This window comes from Trichosurus vulpecula, chromosome 4 (assembly GCF_011100635.1).
Source record: "Trichosurus vulpecula isolate mTriVul1 chromosome 4, mTriVul1.pri, whole genome shotgun sequence".
Classification (NCBI taxonomy): Eukaryota; Metazoa; Chordata; class Mammalia; order Diprotodontia; family Phalangeridae; genus Trichosurus; species Trichosurus vulpecula.
Window position 1 is genome coordinate 153307244 of NC_050576.1, and position 19216 is coordinate 153326459.

General features: G+C 37.8%; 1 protein-coding gene across 1 annotated transcript in view; it reads right to left on the reverse strand.

Moving 5' to 3' along the window:
- Nucleotides 1-4724: 4724 nt before the first annotated feature.
- TAF5L (TATA-box binding protein associated factor 5 like) overlaps nt 4725-19216 on the reverse strand; it is a 31149-nt gene continuing 16657 nt past the window's right edge. Inside the window, exons 3-5 of the mRNA XM_036753439.1 lie at nt 17580-17684; nt 12826-13550; nt 4725-6063 (exon numbers count right to left, since the gene is read on the reverse strand). Of these exons, the coding sequence (XP_036609334.1) occupies nt 5266-6063; nt 12826-13550; nt 17580-17684 (1628 nt within the window). The 3' untranslated portion in view covers nt 4725-5265. The remainder of the gene's footprint in view (nt 6064-12825; nt 13551-17579; nt 17685-19216) is intronic.

Consider the following 19216-nt stretch of genomic DNA (forward strand, 5'->3'; position numbering starts at 1 on the left):
ACTTCTCCTTTGTAAGTCCAGAGCACTTCACAGGCATTAACTCAAATGTTTAGACACCCTTCAGAAGTGAAGAGATTTTAAATGTTTTACAGATGAGGAGGCAATCTTAGAAACACTGACAATCCAAGTAACAAACGGCAGTTAAAAACAGCATTTCTGACTCCTTCTGGGTTCCTCCAGGAAAGAAAAAAACCCATCTTCAAATATAAAAAAGAAAAACTTTAGGAGGAGAATATTCAAAACAAACATGAATGTATTTTACTAAGAACAGTAGGTAGTCAGTCTATCTTGGAAATTATCCAGATAGCTCAGTGAAGTCTCTTGAAGTCCACCAGGAATCCAGAGATATTGTTTATGTCACATATGTACTGTAACAAAATTAATCAATTGGAGGAAAAAAGTTACCTTTTGATTTTAAAAGGGTTCCACCCCCACCCCACCCAGTCAAACTGCTGCTTGCTTCACATTTTAGGATCCAGATTCCAACTCCACTGGTTTTCAGCAAAGTCTGCTCCGTTGCTTTACATTTTTTTAATTGATATTTTATGAATGCATGAAGATGGAATTATTGTTGATTTGTTCTTTCTCAAATGATAGTTAAAACTCTAAGAGTAGGTTCACTTTTGGTATCTCATTTCAACTGACAAATGACCTTCTTCCCACTCAGATAAAAATCTTCCCATCAATCCTAATAATGTTTTATAGAACTTTATTATTGTTATTATACATGGGATCCTGTGGCTAGAGCACTGGCTTCAGAGTCAGGAAGATGTGGGCTCAGGCCATACTTCTAACTTCTAATTCACATTAGCTATATGACCACGAGCAAGACACAGTACCTATCGTGGCCCCAGGTAACTTGCTAAGATTTATGTTACAGAAGAGCTGCTGAGATTGGTGAAAGGGGTTTCCATACCAGGCCTTCTCTACGCTGATGAAATCACAAGTCTGGACAAAAACCCCCAAGTGTTATATACTAGAGCTAGGCTGAAGTCCACCATCCCCGCTCCCCACCCAAGGATGAACAAGGTAATTTAAATGTAAAGAAAGAAGATTAGTCATTAATCACATATGAAATAGTATGGGGATTCTTCTTCTACTGAAAGGATGTGGCCGGTTCACTTAGACTGCAGGGAATCCAAGACTGGGTTAGAAGGTTCAGAATTACTATGAATTCACCCAGGTAACCTCATGAGCGTTAGTTGAGATGTGTCTACTAGTAGTTTGTTTTTAAAAAGGATGAAGTAATTTGCTCAGTATCATTAATATTAGTACTTTTAACTGTTGGGACCACAAACCCTGAACACAATTCCCCAAAAGGCAAATCAAAGTCAGTTCTTCCCTGAAATAAATGCAAAGCCACTAAGGAAAAGTCAGTTTTGACATAATTGTCTTTTATGCTTATTACTTTCACTCACAGAAATTACTTCTTCAGCATTCTGTCAGTCACAGGTAGGTGGAGACTAGGTTTATAGAACAGGTCAAGGGCAGGAAGCCAAAAAGCAAACATTTGCATTCCTTAAAAAATGCAACTAAGCTTCTGCATGCTCCTGAGACAACGTAGCAATAAATAAGAATTGGATGTACATATTGAGTACATAATGTAATTACAGTTTATTCTGTAATGTTCTACTTGGAAAGTGAAATCTGAGAGATCCGAGAATCTTTTAATCCACATATATACACGCTGACTAGGGGCAACAATCAGGGCTACAAGTTCTGTTGACCCCAATGATCTTTTCCATATCCAAATTTAAATGTTTAATATAATTTAATGATATTAAAAATAATTGTACTCATTTATAAATATATTTAAATATTACTATAAAAGTAGAAATAAACAATTTGATGCCTCTTCTCCTTTTTCTATCTTTTATTTTACTCTCATCAGTGATGTTCCTGTAACCTGATTCTCTCCCTTCTTCCTTCTCATCTCTGTGATATTCTTGCTAAGCCAACCTTAGTAGATGAAATTTTCTGTGGAAAAATACATTTTTAGCCTTTCCCAGGCTAACTAATATGGAAAATTTGGCATTACTTCATGTGTATAACTGAAATTAAAGTGCTTGCCTTCTGAAGGAGGGGAGAGGGCAGGTGAGAATTTGAAAGCCAAAATTTAAAAAATCATTGCTAAAATTTTTTACATGTAATTGGGAAATATTTAATGAAATAAATAACAATAATTTTTAAAAAGAAGTAAAGAATTATCATTGTTGGTTATAATTTCAACTGCAGTATATTTTCACTTTCCTTCAGCCTTTTTCTTTTATGTTTTGCCCTGATATTTATTCTAATGAGGACTCTCACCAATGTTTCCAAGGATATCTGCTTCTGTCAGCTCTGCTTCTACTACTTTAAAGATATTTTCTAATGATCTGAGGGAGAAATTCTTTAATCTTTCAGGGTCTTTTTAAATGTATCAGAGTTTTGCTACTGAGTCCTTGTGTGACCTTGGGTAAATCAATTAACCTCTCTGTGCCTCAGTTTTCTTAAATGTAAAATTATGGGCTTGAATACATGACTGCTTAATATTTACCATAATTGCTTCACAAGGTTGTAAGGATTAAATGAGATAGCTGATGTTAAAGCAATCTAACAACTATTATACTAGCCACATCATATACATACAAGTCTTACTTATATTTCCCATTACCCCCCACTTTTTGGGGATAATGGCAAAAGATGCTTTATAAAACTAAAATTTGATAGTCAAATATGAGGCCAGAAGTAGGAAAAACATCCTCAGGCACAAGATTAGGACAGACCAAAATTCTGGCCTTTAAGACAAGACCTTACCTTGTCCACCTCCAACAAAAACAAAGGCCAGTAGGCATTTGGCCAAATTCACCAAAGGTATATTTATGAGCCACATTGTTTGTAATATAATTTCTAGGCCACTGGTGTGTACTGTCAAATGTAAATGGATGGGTAGGATTGGTGGAAATTTACTAAGCTAGTTAGTTTTTTATTCTACTTGGCAAAATGGTTTAAGAGAATTCTGCTCATCTTCTTTAGTCCTGGCAAGTGATCTAGGATCAATAAAATAATCCCTGAGGAATACCCATGCCATCCATTTCTGAAAGGATACAGTATAAGTTGAGAATATTCAACATTTCTATTACTGTTCTTCAAAATCTGACAGTTCAAGAGGAAAGAATTAAGAGCACATCCCAGTTCCAGACTTTAATATAGAACACCTAGAAGGTGCTGATGTTTTGTTCTAAGTTAACCATAGAATAAGAACGTTTGGATGAGTCCTTCCTACAAATCAGAGGAACTCTTCACGCTCCATATTTTCATGACTTTGGAAAGGTAAACAATTTTTCTAAGGCATTTTTTTCAATGCATTTGAAACACTGTATAGTGGAGAAATTATTCTTTAAAATCCCCATTATTTTCTACAAAGCAGGTTTACTGACAGAGAAGCAAGAATATGTCTACTAGCAAATATAACTATTTTAATTTCTAGACTAAAAGAATATACTCAGCTTGTAAATGATGTGTGGGACCAGTATTTTAAATGTGATAATTCTTGACCTATAGAAGAATCAAATAAACTTTACCTGAAGTTTACCAATAAAAACTTCATTTTATCTAAATAACAATGCTGCCAATTACCTATATTGTGACAATATCTATGAAGGGGAAGCCTAACTAAAAATTCCAAAAAGTAAAACATGTATAATAGTCTTAAGCTTCTACCATTTGTCAACAGCTGGTAAATCTGAATGGGCTTATAGTATAAATGCTTTCAACTGCCAAGCTGAATGTTATCTGTAATCCTGATGCAAAATGCGCTGAACAACATGTAATAGAAGATAAAAATAATGAACTGAACCAAATAAACCTATTGGGGCTAGTCTAACCTTCTTAATTGGTTATTACTTTGATGAGGGACAAGTTGCCCTACTGAAAACATTCTGTTTAGCAGCTAGCCCAGAGCAAGGACCAAACAGCCTCCCCACCTTGCTCTCTAAACAAAACCACACATCCTCCCTTCCTCAATGCCCAAAAAAGGTATCAACACTTTTTTAAACTAAATGCTTTTTTAATAGAAAACAAAATACAAAATAACTCTTTTCAGAAAACAGAAATATTTAATCCTTTTCTCCACAAACAAATTAGAACTTGCTTTATCCTCAAAGCATGGTTTTATATATCTAAGACTTGTTTCACAAAGTGTTCATAAAACTGGTATTGCAATGCAGGAGGTGGGAGCAAGGAGATTCGGGAAGGAAAGAACGTTTGCAAAAAAGCTACACCCCTGAACATATGATAATATGGGAATTCAATTTTTCCAATTTCAATTTATGACTTACCATTGCAAATTACTTGTATCCCCACGCAACAAATGTTCTTTTATGGAGAGGTGCAACTAGGAAGAGAATCCTCCCTTCCCACCATCACTGCAGGAGCCCAAAACTTTCTCAATCAAACCCACCCACCCATAACACCTCATCCAGGGTGATTTAAGCACCACCCAGAAATTGCCCTTTTCTCCCAACACACTGTGCGACCAAATTCCCTAAGTCCCTGAACCTCAAAATTCCAAGTATCACAGCCAGTGCCAGGAGTCAAACCTGAAAGATAAAAGCAGAGATGGAACCCTCTGCCAGTGCTAGATTTCCTCTTCTCAATAATAATAATAATAATAATAATTATAACAATAATAAAAAAAATCCTGGTTCTTTGCAATTGCAGAAAATGAAAGACTTTCTGCCAGGATTACCCATCCTTCCCCCCAACCCCAACTCCCACCCTTGCATTCCTAAGCCAAAAGGATTTCCCTTCAACCAAAGTGAATGATAATACTTAACACTTTTAGCACTGCTTATCTTCAAAGTGCTTTGCAAATATCATCCAATCAAAAATCCCTACACCCTGAGGTGAGGGAGTATTATTATTATCCCAATTTTATGAATGGGAAAAGTGAGACAGAAATTAAGGTACTTGTTCAAGGTCACAACAAGATCTCTAAGAAATTCCATCTGACCTCAGAAATACCTTAACTCCTCCACACCTTAAGCCTACACACCATCTTTCTTCAGCCTCTCCTTCTCCAACCTCAGTGTTTTAGGACATTTTTGGGCAGAACAACAACATGGTATTTGCAATACCAAAGACCTGTCTGCCAATAGGAGAAAGGAAAAAGAGAAGGGGAGGAAGTCTCTTTCACAGTCAGTGATTTAATCTCAGTTTGTAGTAAGACTCTTGTAATTGCAAAGCCTTCCACCACTATCCCAATTCATTAAAAAGAAAAAAAAATTAATGTTCCTGATTTTCTTGTGTAATTCCAGTCACTAGAAGAAGGTTACAGGCCATAAACTGAACACTCAGTACATTACTCATCTGCCCAGTATATACACCAACAAGTTCACTGGAAGAACCATCTGCAGGAGCATTGCAATAAGTGTTCCGAATATCCCAAACCCGAACAGAGTTATCCATGGATGCAGAGGCAATCAAGCTACTATCTGGGCTGAAAGTAAGGCTGGTGATATTGTCCGTGTGGCCTCTCAATTCTTTGTAGAGGGTACCAGATGCCAAGTCCCACAGCTTCAACCGCTGGTCCTCACCGGCAGATGCCAAGTACTTACCATTTGGAGAAAATGCAAGTGAAAGCACAGGGCCTCGGTGACCTGTGAAGAGCCTCACAGAATTTCCTTGTTGAGTACTCCATAGACGAACAGTCTTATCAGTTGAGCCTGTAGCTAAGTAGTTTGAATTGGGGTGGAATTTTACACAGTCCACATCTGCTAGATGTCCTGCATATATTCGCAATGGGTACGTCCGATCAAATGACCAGAGTCTTGCAGTGCGGTCATGGGAACCACTTGCGAAGTACAGGCTGCATGGACTGATATCCAGATCCCAGACAGGGTAGGCATGTCCTTGGTACAATACAGTATTGGTAAAACTTCCAAGGTCCCAGTATCTAATAGACATATCTTCGGAGCAAGATAGCAACCCTGAGCTGTCTGATAGGAACCTCGTACTGTACACAGGCCCACAGTGCCCTCTCAAGATCTTCATTTCTGTGCCCACGTTGTCATCATCATCTTCCTAGAAAGACAGCAGATAAGGAGAAAAAGAAAATCACACAAAAGGAAAAATTGTTTAGCGATATGACAATATTAAAACGCTTAGTGTTTCATGGAGGGAAAGAAATCTGCTTATGAAAAGGAAAGAAGGTATCTTGTAAATCGTAACTGACTTTCTCTTGAGTACCATAAATATACACACAGCCTGAGCTATGTGGGATAGTTATTACAGTCTCAAAAACTGACGAAAGGGGCAGTTAGGTGGCACAGTGACTAGAGCACCAGCCCTGGAGTCAGGAGGACCTGAGTTCAAATCCAACCTCAGACACTTGACACACTTACTAGCTGTGTGACCTTGGGCAAGTCACTTAACCCCAACTGCCCTGCCTTCCTCCCTCTAAAAACAAACCAAAAAACCTGAAGAAATACATGACTGTTTTAGAGTATTAATAGAAAGTTTACTAAGTGCTCTGGATTAGGAAATGGGTCAAATTGAGAGTCTCATTGTTAATCTTGGCATCATGTGGTGTTCTAGCAGAGAATTTCTATTAAAACTTAAAGTTCACATTCCTGTTGCATCTCTTAATTTTTCAGTGTCTAATTGACAAGGAAGACCAGATAGACTTTTGCCACAAATTTAACACTTCCAGACAATGGTTAACCTGAATGGGAAGATTGCTCAGCTCCTACAAACATACTCCAGCAAAAACCTAAAAACTGCACCAGATCAACGAATGACCAAGCAATCCAATGAGACACTACAGTGTCTTCCTCTCCAAAACATGCTGACTCCACCAAAAACCTAAAGATCGCACTGGATTAAGTAATGATCAGGCAATCTATGGAGACACTACTGTAAGTGACTTCTTCTCCAGAAGACCACAGACAATCAGAAAGGGGCTGTCAAGTTGGCAGCTGCCCAATGAGCTGTGAAATGGTCTAGAGACACTTTTAGCCTGTGAGGTTCTACCTAGAGCAGAGGGCTCCTCTGAGAAATCCCTAGGGTGGGGCCTTGGAAACAGCTAGGTGCAGTTGTGACCAGAATGGATACCCCTGGCCCAGTGACTAACTCTCAGGTTTCTAGCACTCTGTCCTAAGGAAAAAGCAAGGGTCCTGAAGATCCAGAGCTCTACACCTCAAAGATCAAGTGAGGCCTAAATCCAGGAGGTAGAGGACTGCACAGGAACCCACGTGATCCAGAGTGAGACCACACATATGGGCTGAGCAGGGCCTTTGCATAAAATCCTAGTTCAGAACTAAGGCTGAAGAGATGAGTAAACAAAAAACAGGATACCAATCAGCTTAGGAGAGAGTAACTCTGTAGCAACTTCAAGCAGAGACTCAAAGGAGAAAAAACCCCAGATATTCCACAAGGACTACACGAATATCTAGAAGAAATGAAGCAGGAAGTAAAATAAAAATAAATAAATAAATAAAAGCTCTGGAAGAAAGAATTAGCTAGAGAATAAATAGCTTCAAAAAGAAAGAGGCAAAACTTACCCAAGAAATGGATTTCCTGAAAACTAGAACAGACCAAATAGAAATCAATGACTCCACAAGAAAGCAAGGAATAATACAACAAAGATCGACAGATTTTTAAAAATAGAAGAAAATGTAAGATAGTTAATATAAAACGAAACAGCTGACCTGGAAAATAGGTTGAGAGATAATTTAAAACTCAATGGACCCCCTGAAAACCATGATTATAAAAAATAAAGTCTAGACACTATATTTCAAGAATTCATAATAAAAACTGTCCACATTTATTAGACCCAAAAGGGGAAGTAAAGAAAGAATCTGCCAAGCACCTCCTGAAAGACCCCTTCACTCTAAAAGGAAAAGTTCCAGGAATGTCATAACCAAAATCCAGAGTTTTATGCATAAGAAAAATATGGAAAGCATCCAGAAAGAAGCATGAACCACAGTCAGAATCACATAAGACCTAGCAGTTTTTACTCTAAAAGATATTTAAATTACATCTTGGAATACAATATTATGAAAGAGATGGGCTTAGCTTACAACCAAGAAAAACTTACCCAGAAAAGCTAACTATAATCTTATGGGTGAAAACAAAAGACTTTCAGCCATTTCCAATGGAAGGAAGAGTTCAATAGGAATTTTGAAATACAAACAGTTCAGTGAAATTTAGAAAGGTAAATGTATTGTATTTATCAACTGAAGAAACTGCATAATATTGTTGTGTTACCATTTTAATAGAAGACACAGGTGTCCCTTCAGAACCTTATTATCTTTCAAATTTTGAAGAAATTAAAGAAAAACAGAGGACTGGTGGGTAGATTGGTTCTATTCTGAGGGGAAAGGGAAGAGAGGGTAAAAGGAATATATTAATGAGGAAAGGAGGGCAGGGGAGTGGAAGTTGCTATTTCTTATAACTGGGCTATATGAGAAGAAAAGTATATAAACATGGAGAAAAGGGTGTGTGTGTGTGTGTGTGTGTGTGTGTGTGTATGGGGAAAGGTGTCAGATGAACCACATTCGTCTTAATTAGATAAAGAAGAATGAAGACTGAACATATGTACACACACAGGCTATTTTGTAGGAATGTGTCAAATTTAAAAGGGAAACAAACAAAGGGAGGATAATACTAGGGAGGGAATATTAAGTAACACAAACTGCTTGATTCAGAAGGGGCTATTAAAAGGAAAAAAGAAAAAAGAAATAGAATGTAAGAGTGGGAAGGGCCCATCAGTTGGGGAATAGATGAACAAACTGTGATATATGGATGTAATGGAATAACATTGTTTTGTGAGAAATGACAAATGAGACAATTTCAGAGAATCCCGAGTATGCAGTACAAAGTGAACAGGAACAGGAGAACAATTTATACAAGGACAACACTAAAGAAAAACAACTCTGAGAAACTCAACTGATCACTGCGGAGAAGAGGCCCACCTTCCTCACTAGCAGCAGCAACAACGGCTGATCGACTACTACCAACAAGCAGACAAGCATAAGAGCCCTGAAAGTGGCAGCACCCCTCAAGACCACCAGTCCTGCTTCCAGCCCAACTTTTACAGCCATCATTTGGGAAGCAACTCCTGTGCAGAAGAGGGTAGCCAAGGCAGGCAAGCCAGCCTTGCTGAAGCTTAAGGGAGAGACAGGAGGCAGCACATGCCAGGCAAATCAAACACAACCACCATCTTGATTACTATTTCCTCTCAGACCCTGATGGAGATAGGTCAGGAGCTATGTCCTGAACCCAGGAGCTTTGGGAATAATAATCGTTCTGGCACAGTGCTATAGCCATCATCCAGGGAAGGAAGCCCTGCTGAGATGCAGCCTGGCAACTGTTTCTCCAGGTGCTACAGCCACAGCTCCTGAAGTTCCAGGAGAGAAGGTTCTGGCCCACCAAAGTCCTGGTTCAACATAAAAAACTGATAGGATTTTACCAGCTGCTTTGCTGCTGTACCCTAAGGACAACGGGACCTTTCCAATTATCTTGTAGCTGAAACCTTCCATATGTGTTGTTCCCTCATTAGAATGTGAACTCCTTGAGAGCAGGGCCTATTTTATTTTTCTATCTGTCTTACCTACTATTCTATTTCCTCAACAATTAACATAGTGTTTTCCTGACTCCAGGCCTAGACTGCTATTCAGTAGGCCATCATCTATCTCTTTGTTTATTCATTCATTCAGTGACCAATCATATCTCCAGAGGATCTATGAGGAAGCATATTACCCATACCTCTTGCCAGATAGGTGATGTTCTCAAGGTTCAGAAAGACATCTATTTTTGGACATGGTCACTGTATGGATTAATTTTGCTTATGTTTATTTGTTACAAGGTTTTATTCTTTAAAGTTGTCTTGGTATTTAGTTTGAAGGGGTTGAGGGGGAAAAGGAAGGCTAGCAATAGTGATGTTTGAGAAGAAAAGAGGACCAGTGAAATATTTTCAAAAATACAAAAAGAAATTTCAAAAGGAAGCCCAAACGAGCAGGATAGTTTTGAAAATAACATGAGGAATTTGTTATATGCTTTAAAAAAAGTGATGTGAAATGGAGAATCATTGTTTCATAAAGAATATTCTTTTTGCATTCTGCTGTGCATATGTAAATTTTTTTGGGGGGGGGAGGCTTAAGTCCATTATATTAAAAAAATAAACTTAAGACAAAAAATTTAGCATTCCCTATTTGGATTCAAGGTTGAAGATAGAAGTATTTGAAGTAGCATTATTCTAAGGTTGATATGGAAATATCCTTGATGTTTTAGATGAAAAATATAAATGCAAGAATAGTATAGTTTTGCTACTAACTAGACAGACACAGTTTTCAGTATGATGTCATTAGCAGCCATAAACTAAAGAGGGACAAGAAAAGAAGAAGGTAAAGTCCCAAATGAGAACATGATTATTATTATCCAAGTGTCAAAGATTCCCTGAAAAACAACATGGCAATAATTAAACTCAGGGCTGCTTTAAATAAAGTCCCAGTAACACATGCAATTCTTGGCCATAATTATTTACAGTCAAAAATACAGATAACCATTTTTTACTGTGTAGAGTAGAGGTGTCTGTTAAACACACTGGAGGCCTGAACAAGACTGAAATACGATTTGGAAATATTTAACAAAATAAATAAAAATACAATAGAACATAGATGATGTTAATATATGGGTTTTCTAAGTCAATACGCAGCAGGTAAGTATCCTTATATACAGTTCAGTGGCCCCCAATTCTGAATATGGCATGCCTGTTCTAGAATGCCCTCTTCACGCAACAAGTCCTCATTTTTCCCTCTCTTATTCAGAGACCACTTCAGAACAGCATTCAAAACTGCAGCAATGTCTCTTGTAGCATTAACTGGCTACAGTTGATTTAAGGTAAATAAAGAAGAAAGTAGTTAGGTAAGAACCCATTATGTCTTTGTTTCCTTTTTAGGAAAAGGGATATACTCAATGCAAACTTTAGTTACTATGTCTGCACTTAAGTGTGAAGCATTGAATGAAGGTCAGGAGTTACCAGGAAAAGAATTAACATTCACTATTGATTTTTTTTCAAAATATACCCCAGACATTCAGTATTAAAAATGCGTCTTCTCTTGGTTCAGTGTTTTATTGAGTGCTACTATTAATATTAGTAATCTTCCTTCCCAAAAGAGGCTATAACAACACTTATGAATTTCATGATTCATTTCTTCATAAACTTCAAGAGTACCTGATCTCATCTGTGGGGGCCTACAAAACAGGGAGGGGTAGGTAAATATTTTGTTGAAAGTAGGTAAACTTAGCAGTGAGATGTCAGATTGAAAGGAACAACATCTCGTTTCTACAAATAAAGGTGAATTGATTTTAGCAGCCAAAGAAATGGAGAAATGAGAACTTTCCTGTTGGCTTTCAGGCATCACTATGAGCTATCTGCTGGGACACCGCTTAAACTAGCTTAGTTCTGTTTGGCTACTGCAGGTCAATCCAGTCCTATAAGAAACATTAGGCTGCATGGCTGGAGTATTACTAAACCATAGTCTGAAAAGCCGTGTTCTTTTTAAGACCGAGTGAATACCTAATATTCCACTCGACACTACTGTACCAAAGCTCATGCTGATGTAGGAAGGGATCCAGAGAAACCTTACATCATGGATTCCCAAGAAACCTAACTGGTATACTCCTGGACCACACTGGCAATCAGAAGTTCCTCTCCTTCCTCATCCCCAAATCAATTTAATATTCTAGGCCCCTCTGGTCCAAATTCATACCCTAAAGTCTGCCTGTGGAGGAACCGCTTGAAAGTTGTATTCTTTTTGCTTGGGACCTTTGGCCATTGGATACTATACATCTGCCACTGGTTAATGACCATAAACTGTATTACTGGGCATAACAGTCACCATACTATGAGACTCATTTTTTCTTCAGTTCCAAGCTAGAGCTTCCAGGTCCTCTTAGCACTTATATTCTGATACTACACACACTAGAAGTGGTAGTATGGTCATTCCTCTTAGGAGAAGAAAAGAAAAAACCTGTAGCCAGAAGCAGAGTGGAGGTGAACTTTTAGGTAGACCAGTGGGCGTTTTAAGTTTACTAATTACAGAAGATTTTAAAATATGAAAATATTATGTTTTTTTAATAAATTAAATTGTCTCCCTTTTATGACCTGGCATTTCCTGGTGGAAACTAGCTGAATCTATAAGAGCCCTAGTCTTTAGAGCTGCTAGGAAGTAAAATGCAGGTCCTTTTATGATGAGATTTTTCTGGAACCTGATGCCTACTCTGTTCTGTAGGAGAATTTCTACTCTTATAAACCTTGATGTTCTAGTTCAAGCTCACATCTCAAAGGACAGAGGATTGTACTAACCTTAGATATTACCCACATGCCAATTGTTAATAATTATGGGTCTTCAATTGTGCTAATTTAGTAAGAATGGATGTTAACAATAACTTTATCATGTGTTTAATGAATGTTGAATGAAAAATTTACCCCTCACTTTCCACACTAATAACAATAGTTAAAAATAGCATTTAAATAGCACCTTAGGGTTTACAAAGCACTTTACATGTATTGTCTTATTTGATTTAACCAGATAATTCTAGCTAATATGACTATTAGCTAAGCTAGATTTTTATTTTAACAGCAACTTCTGAGACTGTCAATAAAATCAAAGAGAGTAGAGAGTTTTGTTAATATTAATATGGCTGTCTCAAAAGTCAACCCAAATAATGTAGCCTTATGTCTACAAAATTTGGCTAGGTTGTTACAGCTGATTCCAATTAGCTAAACAGTCTCCAAAATGTATTGAGAGAAGCAAAAGTAAAAATAAATGCTACTCAGACCTCTTCCTCCAGAACATCACAAGCCAGGCGGATGCGGGACACGTCCACCTGATGGGGCTCTGATTTTAACTTCTTGGATCTCAAGCTCCAAAGTTTTACACAGGAATTATCAAACCCGGCAGCCAGCAGCTTGTTGTCTGGGGAGATTTCTGCAGTATTCAGCAACTGCTCGGTGTTATAGAAGGCATAGAAACAAATCGTGGTGAGTGAAGGGGGGCCATCCTTGACTCGCTTAATGCTCTCCTGCAGGACATCCAGAGCAGCCTCATTCTGCAAAATAGATGTGGGCATCTCTGCCGGCTCCAGGCCATTGCTCTCATTTCGTGAGGAGCTGCCGCTGGCATATAGCTGGTAGTCTGTTCTCTTGGCAGGCTGCACATCAAGATGAATATGTAAGGTGAGAACTTTGCACAGGGCACTGTTGTTGTCACTTTGGAGGTAGCGGATAAGGTAATTGTAGCTGTCCTCTTGGAGGCGGACCACATACTTGTTATCCAGGAATGCCCGGAGCTTGAAGTTGGACAGGATGTCTTGAATGGTCAGAGTAGTCTGTAGCTGCTCAATGACATCCTTCTGGCTGGCGTTCTGCAAAAACATTCCATGGAAGCGACTGTAAAAACTGTCCACTGTGCTCTTCAGGCCATTCTGGACCATGTTAAGATGGAGGTAGACAAAGAGAGGATATAGAAGAGGCATCACTTCATGGCTGTGCTGGGAATCAGAATCTATAAAGAAAACAAAAAGCCATTTTTTCATAAAAGTAATATCATTATCATTGTGAAAAACCAAAACAAAACAACAACTTGGCAGGCTACTATCTTTTTGTACATGCTAATATATGCATTTTGTTAAGTCATTTTTCAGTTGTGTCTGAGTCTTCCATTTGGTGTTTTCTTGGCAAAGATACTGGAATGGTTTGCCATTTCCTTGTCCAGCTCATTTTATAGATGAAGAAACTGAGGCCAACAGGGTTAAGTGAGCCCAGGGTCACACAGCTAGGAAGTGTCTGAGGCTGGATTTGAACTCAGGAAGATGAATTCTTTTTGACTCCAGGCTTGGCACTATATCCACCGAGCCACCCAGCAGCCCTGATATGTTTATTTGAATCCATTTAAGAATCACAGAATTTTCCAGCTTGAAAGAACTTTCAACCCTTCTCTGAGTTTTACAAAAGATAAAACTAAGGCCTGGAAAAGTGATCTATAAGTATATCTCCGCCTTTATCCCTCTATATCTACCGGTATAGATATAGATCTCTCTCCAGTTCAAGGATGACTAAGGAGACAGCACTAACAACTCGAAGGACAAGAAAAGGCTTGATGGGAACAGCATGTGAGTCCAGTCTGATATAGTATAAGGATTCTGAAAGGTAAAGATGAGAAGGGACTGTTTCTCAGGCAGGGCGTTCATCTAATGCACAAAGGTGGGAGATGGAATACTGAGTTTGGGCAGCAGCTACTAGTCTAGTTTGGCTAAAATGTAGAGTTTATGAAAGGGAGTACTATGAAATAAGGCTAGAAAGACAAATGGGAACCATACTGTATGGGCTTTAAATACTAGGCCAAAGAGTTTGCATTTTATCCTGGAGGATGAGACAGTTAGGAAGATTATTTTAGAAGCTATATAGAAAATGAACTGGAGAGGGGTGAGACTGGAAATAGGAAGGTTAACTAGAAAGCTACTAAAATAGTTCAAGTTGTAAGTAATGAAGAGCTGAATTAGGATAATGAGACTAAAGAGATGGATGCAAAAGATGTTATGGAGGTAGAAGAGATGAGCCATGGCAACAGATGACTCTTCCCTTTCTTCCTGACCACCCATAGCCAATGATTAAGGATGGATATGAACTTAGGTGACCGGGAGGATGATGGTGCCTTTAAGAAAAATAAAGAAGTTTCAAGGAAGAGTAAGTTTAGAGAGGAAGCTATGGTTTATATATGTTGAGTTTGAGATGCTTACAGGACACAAAGGGAGAGAGAACCAACAGAGAGGTGATGGTGAAGGACTGGAATTGAGATTACGGATGGATATATAGATTTGGAAATTATCTGATTAGAGATAATACTAGGTCTGTGGGAGTTTGCTAGTATACTAGGGACCTGGATCAGATCTCTAAGACAGCACATGCAAAGAAGAGTAAAGGCTCCAGGATACTGGCAGCAAACTCTTATACTAAGGGTTTAGGAGATGGATTATGATCCAGCAAAGGACACTGAGAAGAAAAAGCCAGTTTGGAGAACTAAGAGAGTGTGGCATCAAGGAGGCCAAGACAGGGGAGAAGGAATGAGGTGTGGTCAACAGTATCAAAAGCTGCTGAGAGGTCAAGGAGAACACTGACTGAAGAAAGGCCATAGAACTTAGGACTTAAGAGGCTGCTTATAAACCTTGGGGAGGGCAATTTTAGTTTGATTCATGGAACCAGAAGCTAAATTTCAAGGGATTGAGAAATAAGTGGGTGCTTAGGCAGCAGAGGTAGTAGCCAGTTTTTTTCTAGGAACGTGAAAGTGAGAAGTGAGAAGACATGTAGAATAATAGCTTGAGGGAATAACAAGCTCATTTATATTTTTGATTTGGCTACTATAAGCCATTTGGTGACTTTAAAGTAGAGTAGAATGTTTAGGGAAAAGTAGCTGTCAGCTGAAAAAACCTTCAACAAAAAATAAAGCTATGAAAGCCTAGTACATAATAGCACTTAGTCACATCTAAGCTTCAGTGATAATGGGAAAGAAATCATGCTGACCTACCAAGAGCCTCCCTATGGTCATGAGTACATTAGCAAAAAAAATAAAAAAATAAAAAAATTAGCATACAATTAAATTCATGCTTAAAATACTAAAGATGTAGTTGAACATGATGAAAAGTACTTTAAAAGTTCTAGTTGACAGAACTACTATTAAAAAGTCCTTACTTCTTAAGACCTATATATTTAAATAACTGCCATCTTTCTCCTTAGATCTTGTTCCTTACCATCCCTGGCCACCTCCTTCAACCTGTTTTTCAGTTCTGACATGAACATTGCAACCTCAGTATAGCTGAGGGCAGAGTGGTGGGAGGTCATTTAATTTGGGTTGGAAAGCACTCTTTTGTCTCTTATCCTTTACACCCATCCCCATATTAGGGAAGACTACATTCATATTACCTTGGAGAGATGGATGTTTCTCTCTTTTAAGGAAAAGAGAGAGCACAATCATCTTTATAAACCAAAGCAAGCAGCTAGGCAAATTCTTAAATATAAACCAATTTCATCCTTTTCTGTTCTCAGCTGATGTAGAAAGCAGTTTATCATCATTCTTAAGCACTTACCATTTATATAGTTAACTATATTAATGGTATATTTTTCTTCCCATAAAATATAACAAGTGCTGTTTTTCAAAACTTTCTCTAGCAAACAAAATTTCTTGCTAAACTTTTCTAACATTACTATGTTCCCTGAATCTTTGGGGTATGGATACAGAGGACTGAGATTTAGGGGATAATGGGTTCAAGAAATGGTTTGGGCATGACCTTGGCCAAGTCCCTTGACCTTTCTAGGGCTTCGGTTCTTTATCAGTAAGATGAAGGGGTTAGATGATCATTATTAAAGCACCTTCCAATGTTAACACTATGATACTGACTGAAAAAAGGATGGTATTCTGTAAATGATCTGGACAGCAGTAAGCACGATGGAGAATTAGCTCATAACTTGGACCTATCACACTTCTACTAATGAATCCCAGCATCCTGCTTTTCAGTAACATGCCACATATACAGTATGTGACTCACTCTGGAACTCTTGATATTTTTCTTATGATATTCACTTCCTATGGTTTTTTTTTTTCATCATCTGCTCCTATCCAAAGGATTTAAAAAGGATTTAAAACTGGAAGGGACCTTAGATGGCTGGTCTGTCCCATTCTACAGATGAGAAAACTGACTCCTAGAGAGTTGGGTGACTTGCCCCAGGTCATACAGGTGGCAGAACTGGGATCTGAATCTAGATCCCTTGGCTCCAAACCCAGCATCTTTGCACTGTACTATACTGTATTTAAGTTACCAACTACCTTTTCTATTATGAGGTCATATGTGAATTAAAAATTAAAATTACAGCAATATGGTTATATAACTTATGCTCCCTTACATTCACTTGCAATTTAAACACACACACACACACACACACACACACACACACACACACACACACACACACACTTTAGTCAGATATTATTCAAACAAGAGACCAAGTAAGCACTATGAGGCCAGAATATGAAATATTCTTATTTCCCAAGTACCTTAGCGATGTGTTATCTCTAACCAACTATAATGTAACTTCTTTGGGGAGAGGAACCTTGCTTTACACTTCTTTGTAAACTGTACTACATTTAATACAAAAGATTGCACATATCAGGCATTCAGAAAATAAGTGGAGATTGATTAATAAGTAGGATCACATGGCTTCCCATACAATTTCTTTTCAATTAAATTTAAAATGAGAACAATAGAGTTTTGGCAGGATCTTTGTCTAATCACCATCACCTTGCCCTCTATCCTGATTTTATAAATGAAAAAAGAAAGGGTTCAGGGAAGTCAGATGACTAGCACAAGGCCACAAAGCTAGATAGCGGTAAAGCCAAGACTAGAGTACAGATTGCTAGACTTCCCAGTCCTTTGTTCTGTATTCTTTCATGTCTTTTTGTCAAATTGGTGGATTTATTTTCAAGTATCACAAACATGGTTCAAATTTGCATAAAAAGAAGTGATTCCAGACAACTACTCACCAGTGAGAAAATTCCGTAATCTTCCAAACTGTACTTCATATTGCTGAGGCTCAGCCTGGCAGGGGGCTGCAGACACTATGTTGGCACAACCAGACTCTGATTGGACTAGGGAAGGAGACAAACAGCCATCAAAAATAAGCAAAAATTACAATCATAACCATCTAAGCATTAGGTAGTGTTAAAAATTAACCACAAGACCAAACTGGACACAATCAAAAAGGTCAACGTATCAAAGGTTTTTCTAACACCTGTAGGAACCTGTAAAACCACATATGATTTCACTATCTTTCTATGAAAGATTTGTTCCTAACAGTTTGTCTATTACTCTACAATAAAATAAAACAATCAAGGTAAATAAAATAAAATACTATAACATTTTTCAAAAAGATGACTCTCTTCCAAGAATAGTAATATATCTAGCTTATCAATTCATCTGCTATTAGCATTTCAAATATTTGAAGATGCTTATAACCTTTTGTGCCTGTTGTTCCACCTGCCTTGAGAATGTTTTTAATCATGCTGTATTTTAAGACAATACTTTAAACAAAAACAAAGCTATGTCAGTAAGGAGAATGGTTTCCTACTGTACCTTTTCATCTGAAGTGAATCTACTTCTTTCTAAAAGGTACAATAAAAACTATAGATTGTCACCAGAATATCAATATGTTCTTAACTTTAGTTTAAATATTTCCAAATTTCAAAACGAAGGACAAAAGGAGTTACTGAGCTAAAACCAAACTTCCTTTGGAATATGATTATTCTTCTAAATATGAAAATGTCTACCATGAGGACACATAGGAGAAATTAAGTCCCAGAATCCAAGTTTTGGTGCTGATATCATTTAGTAAACAAGCAGCTGAGTCTATAGGAAGTAAAAACTCTAAAAAGTTGGAAATTCATTCTATTTCTAAATCACTGGTGAATTTACATTAGTAGGTATCCCTTGCTTTACATGCGTATAAGATGATTATTCTGTCTTCACAGACAGCTGATTCAAGGAAAACTCCCATATCATTAACAAGTCTTCTCCTGTCTGTTAAATTTTTTTTCTCAAAAAAGTGTTCATGATATAAATATGTAAGATTCTGTCTTGTCTGCAAGTCTTTCTCTCATTTATTCCTCCTAAACCATGCATTTCTCATCACCCTTACCCTTTTCCACCTTCGCACAGAAGTCACCAGAATATGAGAATGTATGTGGATTTAATCTGGGTGAAGGGGAGGAAGGGAGGTTGTGTTCCTTTTAGAACTGCTCCACCTTTTTATCCTCAGCAACCAATGTTGTTGCATATGCTGCAATTATTTTAATGATGGTCTTTTTGCAAATACTCATCAGTACTACAACAATATGACTAAATAGCTCATGAAATATTGTTTCTTGTGCCTTCTCGAGTATGATAAAATTCTATCAACTTCTTTCTTTGGCCTCTCTGAGGAGTATCTCAGAGATATTTATTTAGCTACAGTGTTTCTTTCTTCTCATTTCCTTTATAGAAAGAGTGTCAAGACTGATATAATTCAGCTCCTCCAGGAATATGTCCATTTGATCACGACTCAAGAATCTCACATTTAGCATACTAGTCAAAGTAAATTTTTTTAGGCAGCTAGATGGCTCAGTAGAGAGTTGGGCCTGGAGTC